The following is a 20,070-nucleotide window of genomic DNA, read 5'->3' on the forward strand; positions in this document are numbered from 1 at the left end:
AACACGCTCGTTCCCCAAACCATAACGGTGTGTGGCGCGAAAAACCAGCCGTCTACTCCCAAGGTCAAGGTCACACTGGGGGCTCAAACAAGGTCTGGTGAAGTTACGTGTCTGTAACTTCCACATACACGAACGGATTCTTATATAACTTCACACAATCATTTCCCATACTATGACGGTGTGTTGCGCGAAAAACCAGCCGTCTACTCCCAAGGTCAAGATCACACTGGGGGATTCAAATAAGGTCGGGTGCAGTTTCGTGTCTGTAACTTCCACGTACATGAACGGATTCTTATATAACTTCACACACTCGTTCCCCAAACCATGACGGTGTGTGGCGCGAAAAACCAGCCGTCTACTCCCAAGGTCAAGGTCACACTGGGTTCAAACAAGGTCGAGTGCAGTTTCGTGTCTGTAACTTCCACGTACATGGACGGATTCTTATATAACTTAACACACTCGTTCCCCAAACCATGACGGTGTGTGGCGCGAAAAACCAGCCGTCTACTCCCAAGGTCAAGGTCACACTGGAGGCTCAAACAAGGTCGGGTGAAGTTTCGTGTCTGTAACTTCCACATGCATGAACGGATTTTGATATAACTTCACACAATCGTTCCCCATACCGTAATGGTGTGTGGCGCGAAAAAACAGCCATCTACCCCCAAGGTCAAGGTCACACTGGGGGTTCAAATAAGGTCGGGTGCAGTTTCGTGTCTGTATCTTCCACATACATGAACGGATTTTGATATAACTTCACACATTCTTTCCCCAAACCGTGACGGTGTGTTGCGCGAAAAACCAGCCATCTACTCTCAAGGTCAAGGTCACACTGGGGGTTCAAACAAGGTCAGGTGAAGTTACGTGTCCGCTCTGTAACTTCCACATGCACCAACAGAATTTGATATAACTTGACGCAATCGTTCCCCGTACCACAACGGTGTGTGGCGCAAAAAACCATCCACCCTACTCCCAAGGTCAATTATATATGTATGGCTATTGTACGGTAGGGGAGTTTGTGTTATAGGGTAGTACTGGAGGCACTTTTTTGAGCGTAGTAGTTGAAGTCGATGGCCATTATTTTTGTACGGTGTGTGTGTGTGTGTGTGTGTGTGTGTCGAAAACTCAGATATCAGAAAATATTGATTGTAGAAGGAAAAGTTGTTTAGATTGTGTGTGTGTGTGTGTGTGTGTGTGTGTGTGTGTGTGTGTGTGTGTGTCTATCTATCTATCTATTGCCAGACGCCTCAATCCCGTTTGGGGTGGCCACAAACAAATCGCCTCCAAGTCGCCCTGTCCCCCGCCATTTCACTCCCCTGCTCCCAGCTCACACCCCCCTCTCTCATATACCTCTCCACCCCATCCCTCCATCTCATCCTCGGCCTCCCCCTCCCTCTTTCCCCCTCCACCTCACTCACATACACTCTCTTCGTCAGTCTTTCACCCTCCATCCTCTCCACATGGCCAAACCACCTCAGTGTGTTCCTCATAACGCTTCCTATCACATCCACATCCACACCACAACGCTCCTTTATATCCTCATTCGTCAGCCTGTCTCTCCATGTGACTCCACAGGCTCCTCTTAAATAACTCATTTCCACTGCTCTCACTCTTGACTTGTGTCCTTCCAACAATGTCCAAGCTTCACTTCCATACGTTAGAGTTGGTATCACAATACTGTCATGTAGTAACTTTTTCACTTCCATGCTCACTTCCCTGTTTCTTATCACTGCTTTCAAAGAACCAGCAACCTTTCTTCCCTGCTGTACCCTTTCAAGCACTTCACCCTCCAAACCTCCATCCTTACTCATCACACTACCCAAGTACTTAAACGTACTCACACTGTGTGTGTGTGTGTGTGTGTGTGTGTGTCGAAAACTCAAATCTCAGAAAATATTGATGGTAGAAGGAAAAGTTGTTTAGATGTGTGTTGTGTGTGTGTGTGTGTGTGTGTGGAGTTCACATGCCGTGTAGGGTAGATACATAATACGTTGTCAGGATACATAATAATACATAATAGTCACGTTTCAGTATATTCGGTATTATTGCAGTCTATCTGGCTTACACATGGAGGTAGTCTTGTCTTTATTTTTTTATTTTTCGTGGTAGGTGGGGACGCTCACCATCCACTCACTCGATGTACCGCTGCTTTAGGTGTCTGCCCTTTCCTCTCTTCCATCCATCCTCTTCTGTCTTTCTTTCCTTCATTCTTTCCTCTTCCTTCTGCCTATGGGTGACTTTACACTCCTTCTTCTGTCTTTCTTTCCTTCATTCTTTCCTCTTCCTTCTGCCTGTGGGTGACTCTACACTGAGTGACAAGCCAAATGGTTTCCTGTACGCCAGGAAACCATTTACTACGCTGGGTGGTAACCATATAACCAAATTATGGCGCCTGGTGGTTTAATGGGTAACTAAGGCGCTCCAGTCGGATTGAGCCGGTGAAGGTTTATATCCAAGGGATGGTTGGGGTTTATTGCTCACGTAATGCCACTCAGGGATGAGTGAGGCTGGTCACTCTCATCTTAAATGTCAGGACCAACTTGCTTAGCTCCGGTCTCCTACGCTCCTCATGGGGCAACATAGGATTGGTTGATGGATGGATGGAATTTATTTATTTTTTGCTTATAAACGATTTAATTCCGTTACATATTAATCTGTTTGAGTCAGCCATCTTGTTATATCAAATGCAACTTGAATATTGACGGCATTATTTTTTTTATGTCCGCTTTTTTTTTTTTATGTGAGGAAGAAGGAACCAAAGGCCACGAGCCCACAAACTGTTCCTTCCAAGAGAAAAACAAAATACAAGAGAGAGCCAAATTCAAGATCCGATCATTTCGAGATGCCTGGACACACTGCGTTTGAAAGACTGGAGATCATAGGAAGCAGGAAATACAGACAGAGGGAGACAGTTCCAGAGTTGACCTGTTGTATAAATGAAGGACTGGGAGTAACGGTTAACTCTTGCATTAGAGAGTTGGACAGAAAAGGGATGAGAGTTTGCTGCCAGACTTTGTTTAAACTCCTTTCATATTAACTTGGCCTAAACTTGCCATCTCTCCATCGTGAATGCAGAGTTGTCAGTACATTAGCCCTAGAATATGATGCTAGTCACGAAGAAGTGCTGTGGTAAGGATGTAGTGGTGTTTTTTTCTGCCACTGAGCTACGTGAAATAAGCTGCCAAAGGATGCTAGTCACGAAGAAGTGTTGTGGAAAGGATGTAGTGGTGTCTTTTTCTGCCACTGAGCTACGTGAAATAAGCTGCCAAAGGATGCTAGTCACGAAGAAGTGTTGTGGTAAGGATGTAGTGGTGCTGTCTTTTTCTGCCACTGAGCTACGTGAAATAAGCTGCCAAAGGATGCTAGTCACGAAGAAGTGTTGTGGAAAGGATGTAGTGGTGTCTTTTTCTGCCACTGAGCTACGTGAAATAAGCTGCCAAAGGATGCTAGTCACGAAGAAGTGTTGTGGAAAGGATGTAGTGGTGTCTTTTTCTGCCACTGAGCTACGTGAAATAAGCTGCCAAAGGATGCTAGTCACGAAGAAGTGCCATGGAGCCAAGTTAAGAGTGACAAGAGTATAGTTGCTTGAATTGTAGTTATAATGAAGGCACATCTATTGTAACACTATCTATCTGTCTATCTATCTATTTATCTGTGTATCTATCTATCTTTCTATCGATCTATCTGTAATCTATCTATCTATATCTATCTAAATATCTATCTCTGTCTATCTATCGATCTATCTGTAATCTATCTCTATCTATCTGTCTATCTATCTATCTATCTATATTTATCTATCTGTCTGTCTGTCCGTCTATCCTCCTGTGTCTGTCTATCAGTCTGTCCATCAATCTGTCTATCTATCTATGTCTATCTCTCTATCTATGTCTATATATCGATCTGTCCATCTGTCTATCTATCTATCCATTTGTATGTATGTATGTGTCTATCCATCTATCTGTCCATCTCTCTCTCTCCCTCTCTCTCTCTCTCTCTCTCTCTCTCTCTCTATCTATCTATCTATCTATCCATCCATCTATCTGTCCATCTCTCTCTCTCTCTATCTATCTATCTATCTATCTATCTGTCTGTCTATCTGTCTGTCTGTCTATCCGTCCCCGTAAGGGCGAAATTGGTCTTATTATCAAGTAAGAATTGACACATAAAGACAGTAATGAAGGCTTTGAATATACATCACTACCTACCGCTATATTCACTGTGTCTATCTGTTTATCTGTCTATCTGCCTGTCTGTCTGTCTATCTGTCTGTCTGTGTATGTGCCTCTCTCTCTCTCTCTCTCTTTCTCTCTCTCTCAATATTTGTGTATATCGGTGCCGGTCTGTCTGTCTATCTATCAGTGCGTGTCTGTCTGTCTCTACCTCTGTCTATCTATCTATCTACCTTTCTATCTATCTGTGTCTATCTATTTATTTATACAGTGTTCTTTATCTGTGCTGTCCCGAGACTTCTTGTTGCTTAACCCCGGTCCGCCTGACTGAGCAGACCCATCGATCACAGGTAAGCAACTGGTTCTGTGGGGCCGTGTAGGGGTCCAGTGCCTCACCAGAGTAATTGTGCTTCATGTTTCAGTGCTTCAGCCGCCATCTGAAGCACTGAAACAGGAAAATGGTCTTGTAAGGAGGTATCTGAAGTGATAGCAAGTGTTTCAGTGCTTCAGTCACCCTCTAAAGCACTGAAACAGGAAAAATGCTTTGTAAGGAGACGTCTGAAGTGAAAGACAAGTGTTTCAGTGCTTCAGCCGCTCTCTGAAGCACTGAAACAGGAAAAATGTATTGTAGGGAGACATCTGAAGTGAGAGCAAGTGTTTCAGTGCTTCAGCCACTCTCTGAAGCACTGAAACAGGAAAATGGTCATGTAAGAAGACATCTGAAGTGAAAGACAAAATATTTCAGTGTTTCATCCGCCATCTGAAGCACTGAAACAGGAAAAATTGTATTGGTAAGGAGGTATCTTAAGTGAAAGACATGAATTTCAGTGTTTCATCCACTATCTGAAGCACTGAAACAGGAAAAATACTTTGTAAGGAGACGTCTGAAGTGAGAGCAAGTGTTTCAGTGTTTCATCCGCCATCTGAAGCACTGAAACAGGAAAAATGCTTTGTAAGGAGACGTCTGAAGTGAGAGCAAGTGTTTCAGTGCCTCAGCCGCTCTCTGAAGCACTGAAACAGGAAAAAAAACTTTGTAGGGAGACATCTGAAGTGAAAGACAAAAGATTTCAGTGCTTCAGCCACTCTCTGAAGCACTGAAACAGGAAAAATGCTTTGTAAGGAGACATCTGAAGTGAGAGCAAGTGTTTCAGTGCTTCAGCCGCTATCTGAAGCACTGAAACAGGATGAATTGTCTTGGTGAGGAGGTATCTGAAGTGAAAGACATGAATTTCAGTGCTTCATGCGCTGTCTGAAGCACTGAAACAGGAAAATGATTGGCACAGCGGCGACCCTAGTGAGGTGAAGGATAAGTGACCTCGTTTGTGTAGGAAGAATGGGGTGATCAATACGTGTGTGTGTGTGTGTGTGTGTGTGTGTGTGTGTCGTTAATGTCACCTGATTTGACTTGTGCAAACACTGTCACACACACACACACACACACACACACACACACACACACACACACACACACACACACACACACAGATTGATTGCTTTATTGGTGTCATTAAGAACTGCCAACACAAGCACACACACACACACACACACACACACACACACACACACACACACACACACACTCTCTCTCTCTCTCTCTCTCTCTCTCTCTCTCCCTGTGTGTGTGTGTGTGTGTGTGTGTGTGTGTGTAAGAGAGAGAGAGAGAGAGAGAGGAGGAAGGGTGTGTGTGGGGGGGAGAGAGAGAGGGAGGGGAAAGTGTGTGTGTGTGTGTGTGTGTGTGTGTGTGTGTGTGTGTGTGTGTGTGTGTGTGTGTGTTTCATCACTCAAAATCTAATATATATATTTTTTTTCATATTCCACACACAGGAGCGGACGTTGGTGGGGAAGCGAGTGGATGATGATGATGATGATGAACAGCAGTCATTCGCTGGAGGCTTGTGGTTTGCCGCTACTGTCCTTATGCAGCAAGGTACTCTCTCTCTCTCTCTCTCTCTCTCTCTCTCTCTCTCTCTCTCTCTCCACACACACACACACACACACACACACACAGTCTCTCTCTCTCTCTCTCTCTCTCTCTCTCTCTCTCTCTCCACACACACACACACACACACACACACACATTCTCTCTCTCTCTCTCTCTCTCTCTCAGCGGGCCTTCTTTTCTTTCTTTACATCGGCTGCCGTATTTTCTTTCACTCCTTACTAAAATAATTAATTGTTTTTATTATTTTATTATGTCCAAGGGGTGGTTGGGGTGTATGGCTCACGTAATGCCACTCAGGGATGGGGGAGGCTGGTCACTTTCATATGTCAGGACCAACTTGCCTAGCCCCGGACTCCTACGCTCCTCATGGGGCAACGTAGGATTGGATGATGGATGGATGGATGAAGTTTGTGTTCATGATGGTTATTGATTATCATTATTTTTATTATTATTATAATTATTTTTTTTTGTGGGTATATTGTGGCGGTTTTAGGTCGTTAAACTGAACCCATTTTTTAAAGTTTGATTTTAACAGGGCGACGTGGAGGCGATTTGTTTGTGGCCACCCCGAACGGGATTGAGGCGTCTGGCAATAGATAGATAGATAGATTTTATGATGGTTATTTATTTTATTCGTTTATTTTATTTTTATTCATTTTTTCCTGATATATTTTCGAACTTGCACGTCGTAAAAATATTGATGCCTAAAAAATTATGATTAGTTTAGTTATTCATTTAGTTTATTTATATATTTATTTTATTATTATTTTCCTGATATGTTTTCGAAATTGTACGTCGTTAAAATATTGGTGTCTAAAAATTATAATTAGTTACTCATTTATTGTTTTTTTCGGACATTTAGTTAATCATTTATTTTATTTATTGTTTTTTTCTGACAGTTGGCCAATTATGTGTCGTTAAAATAGATACCTTTATGTTTGAATCTTTTTTCCCGAATTTCAAACCTTCCCGGAACCTGTAACGGTAAATCCCTCCCCTCTGACGTCACAGGCGGACCGTTGGTGTTTCAGGAACGGATGTAATGATTCAAAATTGGCGCGCTTTTGTCTGTGTTTATTACAAGAGTTATTATTGTTATTATTTTTTTTCATTCTGTTCTGTAATTTTGTGCCGAGTTGTTTATGGGCGTGTGTGGTAAGAGTTATGTGGTAGGGGTGGTGGTGATTGTGGTGGTGGTGGTGAGGAGGATAATTGTGGTGGTGGTGGTTGTGATGATGATGGTTGTAGGGATGATGATGATGGTGATTGTGGTGGTGGTGACTGGTGATGATGGTGATGATGATGGTGGTTGTAGGGATGATGATGATGGTGATTGTGGTGATGGTGACTGGTGATGATGGTGATGATGATGGTGGTTGTAGGGATGATGATGACGATGGTGATTGTGGTGGTGGTGAATATGATGATTGTAGGGATGGTGGTAATGATAGTGATTGTGGTGGTGGTGGTGGTAATGATGGTGATTTGGTGGTGATGATGATGATGATGGATGTACGGGAGGTGATATAATGATGATGATGATGATGATGAACACACACACACACACACACACACACACACTCTCTCTCTCTCTCTCTCTCTCTCTCTCTCTCTCTCTCTCTCACCCCATGCAACAATATTGAATAAGCAACGGACAAATTGCAGGAAATCCAGTCTTGCAGCGTGGCCATTGCAGAAGAGTTGAAAGTCATATTTTTAAAGGCAAATGACCGTTAAGTTCGTTTTACTCCCCACGTGTTGCTCTTAAATGCTGTGTGTGTGTGTGTGTGTGTGTGTGTGTGTGTGTGTGGAGAGAGCGAGAGAAGAATGATTAACCCCCCCACCACCACCACAGTCAGTACAGGGAAATGTCTGTCTGTATGTCTTCATATTGTGGTGAATTCTTCCATATGTCACGACTCTCTCTCTCTCTCTCTCTCTCTCTCTCTCTCTCTCTCTCTCTCTCTCTCACACACACACACACACACACACACACACACAAGTAGAACTGATTGCAGTAGAGATCGACACATCAGAAGGTAAATTAATTGAGCCAATTTGTATATGCCACCCAGATCAAACACATGGGAAAGAGACGAATATGAGGACCTGGCAGAGAGTACAATTCAGAGTATAAGATCCTTGCTACATAAAATGGAAGAGAAATCGGAAAGAATTATACTAACTGGGGATTTCAATACAAATATAAATTGGAATACTCTAGATATAAATAGCCAAGAAAGCTGTTGGGACCAAAAGCTCCTGGATCTCGTACAAGAGTTTTTCTTAACGCAACATGTGAGGGAAACCACCAGAAAAAGAGGACTTGATGTACCTTCAGTGCTAGATCTAATATTTACAAGGCAAGAAAATGATATTGACAGTTTAATATATCACCCTCCACTCGGCAAAAGCGATCATGCAGTACTAAATTATAACTTCAGGATAGCATATGACATAGTAAACAGCAATGACAGTTACAAAAAGAGACTAAACTATAAAAAGGGAAATTATCAAGACCTAAAGAAGTATTTCTTAGAAGTTGATTGGGAAAATGAGCTTAGAGGACAAGATTTAAATGCTGTATATAAAAAATTTTGTGAATTTTATGAAATAGGAGTCCAGAAGCACATCCCACAGCACAAAGAAGCAGATAAGAAAATACAGAAATGGTTCAATACAGAATGTAAAAAATCAGAAGAAAGAAGAGATTTGTTGTGGAATAGATACAGAAGACACAATAGTGAAAGGGCGTATAATAATTACAAACAGGCAAGAAACGACTATACAAGAATAAGGAGGGAAGCCCAAAAACAGTTTGAGGAGGATATAATAAATAAAAGTAGTGATCAACCAAAGCTGTTTTACAGCTATATCAGAAGCAAAACCAAAGTAAAAGATATAATACAATCCATTACGGACGAGGGAATCACTTATACACAAGAGAAAGATATTTGTGAAGCACTAAATAAGAATTTCCAATTAGTTTTTACAGAAGAAAAAAATTTTGAGAGGGAATATGTGGAACACGCATGTCCACACATACTACCAGATATACAAATAGCAGAAAAAGTAATACAAGAGGAGTTAAGTAGATTAGACAGAGGAAAAGCAAGTGGTCCTGATGAAATTTCATGTTGGGTATTACGAGAATGTGCAAAGGAGTTAAGTAAACCATTATTATTAATTTTCAAGAAATCCTTGAGTCAAGGTAAACTACCTGATATTTGGAAAAAAGCAAATATTGTCCCCTTATTCAAGAAAGGAAATAGACAAAATCCACTCAACTACCGACCAGTATCACTGACCAGTGTTGTAAGCAAGGTATTAGAAAAACTTATAAGAAAAGCTTGGGTAAATCATCTAGAAGAACACAGTATGATAACAGAAAGACAGTTTGGTTTCAGAAAAGGAAAATCATGTGTTACTAATCTGTTGAGCTACTATGACAGAGTAACAAACACAATACAGGAAAGGGAAGGATGGGTGGACAGTATCTATTTAGATTTCAAGAAAGCTTTTGACACAGTACCACACCAAAGACTTTTATGGAAACTGTACCATCAAGGAGGAATTCGAGGCAAACTGTTTTGTTGGATGCAAGACTTTCTCATAAAAAGAGAAATGAGGACAGTACTAAGAGGAAACTACTCATCATGGAAAGAAGTGACTAGTGGAGTACCACAGGGTTCAGTGCTGGCACCAATCATGTTTTTAGTGTATATAAATGATATAAACAGTAACACTGGAAATGAGAGCTATCTGAATATGTTTGCAGATGATGCAAAAATACAAAGGAGAATTACTAGCACAGACTCTTGTAGGGAGCTACAAGAAGAATTAAATAAACTTCATGAATGGAGTAGTACATGGCAAATGGAATTCAATGTGGACAAGTGTCATGTAATCAAGTTTGGTAAAAGTGGAAAAAGACCTGATTGGGATTATAAGTTAGGAAATAAAACCCTATACACATCAGAAAGAGAGAAAGACCTAGGTGTGATTATCAATAACAGACTATCTCCGGCTGACCACATCAGCGAGAAGGTACGGAACATGTATACACTGCTTGCAAATATGAGAATAGCATTCACATACATAAATGAAGACATGCTAAGAAGGATAATAACATCATTCATTAGACCAACCCTGGAATATGCATCAGTAGTCTGGAGTCCTCATCTCAAAAAGCACATAGACAAGATTGAAAAAGTTCAAAGGGCCGCTACAAGATGGATACCAAGCTTAAGGGACCTAAGCTACGAAGAAAGACTAAATAAACTGAATCTACCAACACTACAGGAGAGAAGGAAAAGAGGTGACATGATAATGCTATATAAATGCATATCAGGAAAGGAGAAAATAGACATAAATGATTACTTAACATATGGAGAAGCATCAGCAAGAGGACACTGCAAAAAACTGCATAAGAAGAGAGGTGATAAAGACGTAAGGAAATTCAGTTTCCCAAACAGAGCAATTGATCAGTGGAATGCACTACCGAATGAAATAGTGTGTGCCAAAACAATTCACAAATTTAAGGATATGTACGATAAATATGGTTTAAGACACGGGACAGTACGAGCTGGACTCATTCCTGTAAAGATACAATTAGGAAAGAACAATTAGGTAAGAACACACACACACACACACACACACACACACACACACACACACACACACACACACACACACACACACACACATCACCCTCTCACCCATCCATCCACCCTTCCTATAGTCACATACCTCCGTGCCATTACACCTCATCATCGGTCTCCTACTCTCCTAGTCAGTCTCTCACGCCTCCACGCAGGGCAGGACTGGGTGCCCAGGAGTGGCGTGGGGCGCGTTGTGTTTGGGGTAGTGTGGATAGCGGCCGTTGTTCTCTACGCTGCCTACACGTCAAATCTCGTGTCTCACTTCACCGTCACCAAGTACGTGGCTATACTCCTTGCAGCGTAACTTGGCACAGATTTTCGCCCCTCTGCAGTTTACGGTAGAAGAAGAGTGTGTGTGTGTGTGTGTGTGTGTGTGTGTGTGTGTGTGTGTGTGTGTGTGTGTGTGTGTGTGTGTGTGACCTTATCCTTTCCATAGCACTTCTTCGTGACTGTAATTCTTTCACCGTAACTTATTTCATATAGTGAGTGAGTGAGAGAGAGAGAGAGAGAGAGAGAGAGAGAGAGAATGCTACGGCTCTATATCATTTCCATACTACTTCTTCGTGACTAGCATCATATTCCAGTGTACAGGAGTGTATCTCTATTACACCCTCGTATTCCTAGTTCTAATTTTTCGGCAGTGTTCTTCAAGTGGCGACTATCATCCACTCACTTGATGTAGTACTGCCTACTTCTTCCTTCACCTTTGTCAATCTTTTTCTGTGTCTGTCCTCCTCTCTTCCTATTTCTCCCATCTTTCCTGTCACTTTTTATTACTCTTCTTTCCTTTTCAGGTGGCTTTACACTGAGTGACAAGCCTAATGGTTTCCTGTAAGCCAGGAAACCATTTACAACGCTGGGTGGTAACCATATAACCAACCCATATGTGTTCCCTACGTGTCAACAAGTGGGTTGGTGGAGGGTTAGTGCCCCTCCCCGTAAAACAACCAACTCAAAGACAAACGGCCACCCCTTATGGGATTGTGACGTCTGGCTATAGACAGATAGATAGACAGATTGACAAACTGAGATAAATACACACACAATATAGACAGGTAGATAGGTAGATAGATAGATAGATAGATGTTTTGTTGACATTATTTTCTTCTTCCTCACAGGCAGACACTGCCTGTCAACAACCTCGAAGAATTAGCCAGGAGTGACTTTTACAAATTCGGCACACGCACTGGATCGGTGTATATCGACAACATGAAGGTACGTTGTGGCATTTCAAGAATTTTTTATATATATTTATTGTCATTCCTCGTGTCATATTATTTTTATTTAATGAAATTTATTATATATCTTTTCTTTCGTAGTGTCATCTTCTCATTACCCGAACTTGGCCTAAAACTTGCATCGTTCCATCGTGAATGCCGAGTTGTAGCAGAAGATTAACGCTAGAATATGGTGCTAGTCACGAAGAAGTGCTGTGGAAATGTAGAGCTGTAGCAGTGTCTTTTTTTCATCCACTGGGCTACGTGAAATAAGGTACACAAGGACGAAAATCTGGGCCAAGTTAATGGGAAAGGAGTGTAGTACAGTAAACAGGATTGTGTTAGTGAAATGTGGGTTGTTTTTCCCGTAGAGTTTAACGAGGAAGAGGATGATGATGATGATGATGAAGAGAAGGAGGATAATGATGATGATGATGATTTTTTCCCTGTGTCTTTACTGATCCATTTATTTCTTATTTAATTTACTCATATTTCTGTTTTTTATCATTTTGTTTTTAGTATTGCCCTTCCTTTATTGATATTTTCTTTACTGATTCTTTTATTGGGGTAGCGACCGTCATCCACTCACTTGATGTAGTGCTGCCTACTTCTTCCTTCACCTTTGTCATTCTTTTTCTGTGTCTGCCCTCCTCTTTTCCTATTTCCATCATCCACTCACTTGATGTAGTGCTGCCTACTTCTTCCTTCACCTTTATCATTCTTTTTCTGTGCCTGCCCTCCTCTCTTCCTATTTCTCCCATCTTTCCTGTCACTTCTTATTGCTTTTCTTTCCTTTTCAGGTGGCTTTACATTGAGTGACAAGCCTAATGGTTTCCTGTAAGCCAGGAAACCATTTACAATGCTGGGTGGTAACCATATAACCAACCCATACGTGTTCCCTACGTGTCAGCAGGTGGGTTGGTGGAGGGTTAGTGCCCCTCCCCGTAAAACAACTAACTCAAAGACAAGCGCCCACCCCTTACGGGATTATGGCGTCTGGCTATAGATATATATTGATATTAAGGAGGATGGAGAGCGAGAGACTGACGAGGAGAGTGTATGTGAGTGAGGTGGAGAGAGGGGGAGGCCAAGGATGAGATGGAGGGATGGAGTGGAGAGGTATATGAGAGAGGAGGATGTGAGCTGGGAGCGGGGCAGTGAAACGGCGGGGGACAGGGCGACATGGAGACGATTTATCTGTGACCACCCCTCATGGGATTAAGGCGTGTGGCAATAGATAGATAGATAGATAGAGATTAATTTCCATATATATATCCCGCAGACATCTCCCAGCGAGGTGCACCAGAGAGCGTGGCGGAGACTGGAGATGTTTGGAGACAGTGTGATGATGAATGACTATGAGGAGGCGATAAATGCGACGCTGAAGGGTTCCTATGCCTTTATTGGTGATTATGTGGGTACGTGGCCTTATTACGCAAGCACGGACACGCACGCACACACACACACACACACACACACACACACACACACACACACACACACACACACACACACATTTTTCCCAGTAAACATTCATATACATACTGTAAACTGACATGCTTTGTGTATATGTGGGCTATGTGTGTGTGTGTGTGTGTGTGTGTGTGTGTGTGTGTGTGTGTAGAGAGAGAGAGAAGGGGGGGGGCAGAAATGAGAAAAAACGAGCCTGTTTGGATTGACATACAGCACAAACACGTCACTGACATGTTTTATCAGCTGACAGCGTGTATACGGGGGGACACACCAAGACTGACACACGCATTGATTAAAACGGGTGAACTTTACATATCCTTTGTTGTGTGTGTGTGTGTGTGTGTGTGTGTGTGTGTGTGTGTGTGTGTGTGTGTGTGTGTGTGTGTGTGTGTGTGTGTGTGTGTGTGTTTGCATGTATACTGAGGAAAAGTGTGTGTGTGTGTTTGCATGTATACTGAGGAAAAGTGTGTGTGTGTGTGTTTGCATGTATACTGAGGAAAAGTGTGTGTGTGTGTGTGTGTGTGTCATTGTATAAATGCATGTAGACTGAGGAAACGAGTATGTGTGTGTGTGTCTGTGTGTGTATGTGGTTGTCAGTGAGTGTATGTGTGTGTGTGCTTGTGCTGTACTTGTGTGTGTGTGTGTTTGTGTGTGTGTTTAATACAAAGAAGAAGGAACCAAAGGCCAGATGTCTGCAAGATTGTTCCCTCCAAGAAAAAAAACAAAAACAAAATAAGAGAGAGGCACCTTCAAGATCCGTTCAATTTCTGTAGCTTAGTGGAGACCATCTTGCATTCTTCCTTTATTGGCAGCCTTTATTGTGTTTTATTTCAGGCAGTCTTAATTAGGTGTGTGATGCTGTATGGTAGTGAGACCTGGGCAGTAAAGGAGGAGGATATTCGCAGGCGCAACGTACAGAAATGGCGATGATTAGGTGGATGTGCGGTGCGTCCCTGAGTGTGAGGCCTGGGGGGGCTGGGTTTACGATGGAAGAGTTGAGAGGAAGGATGGGACTGGAGTGTATTGGTGTTGTGATGAGGAGGGGTAGACTGAGATGGTTTGGGCATGTGGAGAGGAAGGATGGGACTGGAGTGTATTGGTGTTGTGATGAGGAGGGGTAGACTGAGATGGTTTGGGCATGTGGAGAGGAAGGATGGGACTGGAGTGTATTGGTGTTGTGATGAGGAGAGGTAGACTGAGATGGTTTGGGCATGTGGAGAGGAAGGATGGGACTGGAGTGTATTGGTGTTGTGATGAGGAGGGGTAGACTGAGATGGTTTGGGCATATAGAGAGGAAGGATGGGACTGGAGTGTACTGGTGTTGTGATGAGGAGAGGTAGACTGAGATGGTTTGGGCATGTGGAGAGGAAGGATGGGACTGGAGTTTATCGGTGTTGTGATGAAGAGGGGTAGACTGAGATGGTTTGGGCATGTGGAGAGGAAGGATGGGACTGGAGTTTATCGGTGTTGTGATGAAGAGGGGTAGACTGAGATGGTTTGGGCATGTGGAGAGGAAGGATGGGACTGGAGTTTATCGGTGTTGTGATGAAGAGGGGTAGACTGAGATGGTTTGGGCATGTGGAGAGGAAGGATGGGACTGGAGTTTATCGGTGCTGTGATGAAGAGGGGTAGACTGAGATGGTTTGGGCATGTGGAGAGGAAGGATGGAACTGGAGTTTATCGGTGTTGTGATGAAGAGGGGTAGACTGAGATGGTTTGGGCATGTGGAGAGGAAGGATGGGACTGGAGTGTATTAGTATTGTGATGAGGAGGGGTAGACTGAGATGGTTTGGGCATGTGGAGAGGAAGGATGGGACTGGAGTGTATTGGTGTTGTGATGAGGGGGGGTAGACTGAGATGGTTTGGGCATGTGGAGAGGAAGGATGGGACTGGAGTTTATCGGTGTTGTGATGAAGAGGGGTAGACTGAGATGGTTTGGGCATGTGGAGAGGAAGGATGGGACTGGAGTTTATCGGTGTTGTGATGAAGAGGGGTAGACTGAGATGGTTTGGGCATGTGGAGAGGAAGGATGGGACTGGAGTTTATCGGTGTTGTGATGAAGAGGGGTAGACTGAGATGGGTTGGGCATGTGGAGAGGAAGGATGGGACTGGAGTGTATTGGTGTTGTGATGAGGAGGGGTAGACTGAGATGGTTTGGGCATGTGGAGAGGAAGGATGGGACTGGAGTGTATTGGTGCTGTGATGAGGAGGGGTAGACTGAGATGGTTTGGGCATGTGGAGGGGATGGGGGATGACAGTTGAGTGCAGAAAGTGAGAAGTGTGAACGTTGTGGGTGGGGTTGCGAGAGGCAGACCAAATAAAACTGAGACGAGATCATAGAGTGTGACCTCAGGGATAAGAGATTGAATAGGGAGGCTGCCAGAGATTGAGCAGCATGGAGAGCCGCCAATAGGGGACCAAGGCCGACAGATGGAAGCATGTTGGAGCCTGTATAATAGAAAAGAAAGGAAATGCATCTTAATATCCTCTTTCTTTCAGTTCTAGATTATTACCAGCGTAAGGACTGTGACTTGGTGCTTCTCAAACAACAGCTCTTCCCATCCATCAGCTCCTTTGTCCTGCCCCTCAACTCACCGCTCCTGCCTGCCTTCAACCACTAGTGAGTTATATTAGTGTGTGGTGTGGAGTGTTGTGGTGTGGAGTGTTGTGGTGTGTGGTGTGGAGTGTCGTGGTGTGTGGTGTGGAGTGTTGTGGTGTGTGGTGTGGAGTGTTGTGGTGCGTGATGTGGAGTGTTGTGGTGTGTGGTGTGGAGTGTTGTGGTGTGTGATGTGGAGTGTTGTGGTGTGTGGTGTGGAGTGTTGTGGTGTGTGGTGTGAAGTGTTGTGGTGTGTGGTGCGGAGTGTTGTGGTGTGTGGTGTGAAGTGTTGTGGTGTGTGGTGCGGAGTGTTGTGGTGTGTGGTGTGGAGTGTTGTGGTGTGTGGTGTGGTGTGGAGTGTTGTGGTGTGTGATGTGGAGTGTTGTGGTGTGGTGTGGAGTGTTGTGGTGTGGTGTGGAGTGTTGTGGTGTGTGATGTGGAGTGTTGTGTGATGTGGAGTGTTATGGTATGTGATGTGGAGTGTTGTGGTGTGTGGTGTGGAGTGTTGTGGTGTGTGATGTGGAGTGTTGTGGTGTGGATATGGATGTGATAGAAAGCGTTAGAAGAAATACACTGAGGTGGTTTGGCCATGTGAAAAGGATGGAGAGCGAGAGACTAACGAGGAGAGTGTATGTGGGTGAAATGGAGGGGGGGGGAAGGCAGAGGATGTGATAGAAAACGTTAGGAGATATACTTGGATTGGCCATGTGGAGAGGAGGGAGAGCGAGAGACTAACGAGGAGAGTGTTTGTGAGTAAGGTGGAGGGGGGGAGAGGGAAGGGGGAGGCTGAGGATGTGAGAGAAAGCATTAGGAGGAATACAGTGAGGTGGTTTGGCCATGTGGAGAGGAGGGAGAGCGAGAGACTAACGAGGAGAGTGTTTGTGAGTGAGGTGGAAGGGAGAAGAGCATATTCGTTTTCCAAAAATGTAAACAAGAGTCATTTTACACTAACTTGGCCTATAATTCCACCCTTTTGCACCTTATTTCACACCCTACCTGTAGCACTTCTTCATGACTAGTACCGTATTACGATAATGTGGTATTACAACTCATTAGTTCCATTTTACACTAACTTGACCCATAATTTCACCCTTTTGCAGTTTAATTCTCATCCCTGTCATAGCACTTCTTCATGACTAGTACAGTATTATCACAATCTGCATTTAAGGAAAGACTGATGTGAAAAGGTATACAGTATGTAATGTTTTGGTATACACTATGTGATAATTGGAGGCAAGAGTGTATATTAGGAGAAGCAAATTTGATAAAAAAGGATATGTAATGTTTCGTAGGCAAGATTACATTTTAGGAGAAGCCGATATGAACAAAATCTACTTCTTCTGTGACTTTCCTTTCAGTTAAACGGCTTTCCTTTCAGTTTATCGGTGCTTTCAATTTATCGGTGTTTTCAGTTTATCGGTGCTTTCCTTTCAGTTTATCGGTGCTTTCAGTTTATCGGCGCTTTCCTTTCAGTTTATCGGTCCTTTCAGTTCATCGGTGCTTTCCTTTCAGTTTATAGGTCCTTTCAGTTTATCGGTGCTTTCCTTTCAGTTTATCAGTGCTTTCAGTTTATCGGCGCTTTCCTTTCAGTTTATCGGTGCTTTCAGTTTATCGGCGCTTTCCTTTCAGTTTATCGGTCCTTTCAGTTCATCGGTGCTTTCCTTTCAGTTTATCGGTGCTTTCAGTTTATCAGTGCTTACCTTTCAGTTTATCAGTGCTTACCTTTCAGTTTATCGTTGCTTACCTTTCAGTTTATCGGTGCTTACCTTTCAGTTTATCGGTGCTTTCCTTTCAGTTTATCGGTGCTTTCCTTTCAGTTTATCGGTGCTTTCCTTTCAGTTTATCGGTGCTTTCCTTTCAGTTCATCGGTGCTTTCCTTTCAGTTCATCGGTGCTTTCCTTTCAGTTCATCGGTGCTTTCCTTTCAGTTCATCGGTGCTTTCCTTTCAGTTCATCGGTGCTTTCCTTTCAGTTTATCGGTGCTTTCCTTTCAGTTTATCGGTGCTGAGTGAGACAGGCATCTTGGAGAAGCTGCGTCAGAGGTGGTGGAGCGCCCAGCCCTGCCCAGACGCGGCTACCATCACAGCCTACAAGAGCATCGAGTTGTGGGAGGTAAGGGCATCGTTTTACTTCAGTCACTCCTTACCCTAGTGACTCTCTGCCCTAGTCACTCTCTGCCCTAGTCACTCTCTGCCCTAGTCACTCTCTACCCTAGTCACTCTCTACCCTAGTCACTCTCTACCCTAGTCACTCTCTGCCCTAGTCACTCTCTACCCTAGTCACTCTCTACCCTAGTCACTCTCTACCCTAGTCACTAATTGCCCTAGTGACTCTTTACCCTAGTGACTCTCTACCCTAGTGACTCTGTACCCTAGTCACTCTCTACCCTAGTCACTCTCTACCCCAGTCACTCTTTACCCTAGTGACTCTCTACCCCAGTCACTCTCTACCCCAGTCACTCTTTACCCTAGTGACTCTCTACCCCAGTCACTCTCTACCCTAGTCACTCTCTACCCCAGTCACTCTCTACCCCAGTCACTCTTTACCCTAGTGACTCTCTACCCCAGTCACTCTCTACCCTGGTCACTCTTTACCCTAGTCACTCTCTACCCTGGTGACTCTTTACCCTAGTCACTCTCTACCCTAGTGACTCTCTACCCTAGACATTGCCCTTAACGTGTGTGTGACGTGTTGCTGACATGTTCCAGACATAAATCTAACGTGTCACCAGCAGCGTGTCCGACAATGTTCGAAGGCAAGTGTGGCTGCATCCTTAAGTAGAGGGTGGAAAGTGATATTTTAAGTAGAGGGTGGAAAGTGATATTTTAAGTAGAGGGTGGAAAGTGACATTTTAAGTACAGTAGAGGGTGGAAAGTGACATTTTAAGTACAGTGTAGAAAGTGACATTTTAAGTAGAGGGTGGAAAGTGACATTTTAAGTAAAGGGTGGAAAGTGACATTTTAAGTAGAGGGTAGAAAGTGACATTTTAAGTAGAGGGTGGAAAGTGACATTTTAAGTAGAGGGTGGAAAGTGATATTTTAAGTAGAGGGTGGAAAGTGATATTTTAAGTAGAGGGTGGAAAGTGATATTTTAAGTAAAGGGTGGAAAGTGACATTTTAAGTAGAGGGTGGAAAGTGACATTTTAAGTAGAGGGTGGAAAGTGACAAATTAATTCAATTGCCACCTCTTCCTCGTCATCCATCTCTCTGGTGTACACTTGTGTTTGGTCACTTCGCTTCCCCCCCCCCCCTGCAGCAGTGAGTGTAGTAGAATAATTTATAAAAGAAGAATAGGAGACATGGAGAGACAGGAAGAGAGACAGAAGGGAATGGGAGAGACAGAGGCAGAGAGGGAGAGAAACAGAAGAGAATAGGGGAGATAGAGACAGAGAGGAAGAGAGACAGAAGAGAACAGGAGAGATAGAGACAGAGAGGAGGAGAGACAGAAGAGATGGAGGCAGAGAGGGAGAGAAACAGAAGAGAATAGGAGAGATAGAGAGAGAGAGGAAGAGAGACAGAAGAGATGGAGACAGAGAGGAGGAGAGACAGAAGAGAATAGGAGAGATAGAGACAGAGAGGAGGAGAGACAGAAGAGAATAGGAGAGATAGAGACAGAGAGGAGGAGAGACAGAAGAGATGGAGAGACAGGAAGAGATAGGACCCTCATATTTTCTCAACGCAGGTGGTGTCTGCGCTGCTGCTGATGGGCGTTGGTGTGCTGGTGGCTGTGCTGGTGTGCTGCTGCGAGAGAGTCAGGCCCCCCACCACCACAGCACCACACCGCCGCAGCCGCTAGCACCACCACAGCACCACAAACACCAGCACCATCACCACAAACCACCACAAACACAAACACCATCATCACAAACACCACCACCATCATCACCACAAACACCACCATAACCACAAACACTACCATCATCACCACAAACACCACCATCATCACCACAAACACCACCACCATCACCACAAACACCACCATAACCACAAACACTACCACCATCACCACAAACACCA

General features: G+C 43.8%; 1 protein-coding gene across 1 annotated transcript in view; it reads left to right on the plus strand.

Annotated features, from left to right (window-relative positions):
* The window catches only part of LOC145396213 (uncharacterized), a 40,332-nt gene extending 20,483 nt beyond the window's left edge, over positions 1-19,849 (plus strand). Inside the window, exons 11-17 of the mRNA XM_080269648.1 lie at positions 5,991-6,093; positions 10,925-11,045; positions 11,888-11,984; positions 13,269-13,404; positions 15,959-16,079; positions 18,049-18,166; positions 19,736-19,849. Of these exons, the coding sequence (XP_080125774.1) occupies positions 5,991-6,093; positions 10,925-11,045; positions 11,888-11,984; positions 13,269-13,404; positions 15,959-16,079; positions 18,049-18,166; positions 19,736-19,849 (810 nt within the window). The remainder of the gene's footprint in view (positions 1-5,990; positions 6,094-10,924; positions 11,046-11,887; positions 11,985-13,268; positions 13,405-15,958; positions 16,080-18,048; positions 18,167-19,735) is intronic.
* The last annotated feature ends 221 nt before the right edge of the window (positions 19,850-20,070 follow it).

Source organism: Coenobita brevimanus, chromosome 35, assembly GCF_032717465.1.
Source record: "Coenobita brevimanus isolate Jiangsu-jjx chromosome 35, ASM3271746v2, whole genome shotgun sequence".
Lineage (NCBI taxonomy): Eukaryota > Metazoa > Arthropoda > Malacostraca > Decapoda > Coenobitidae > Coenobita > Coenobita brevimanus.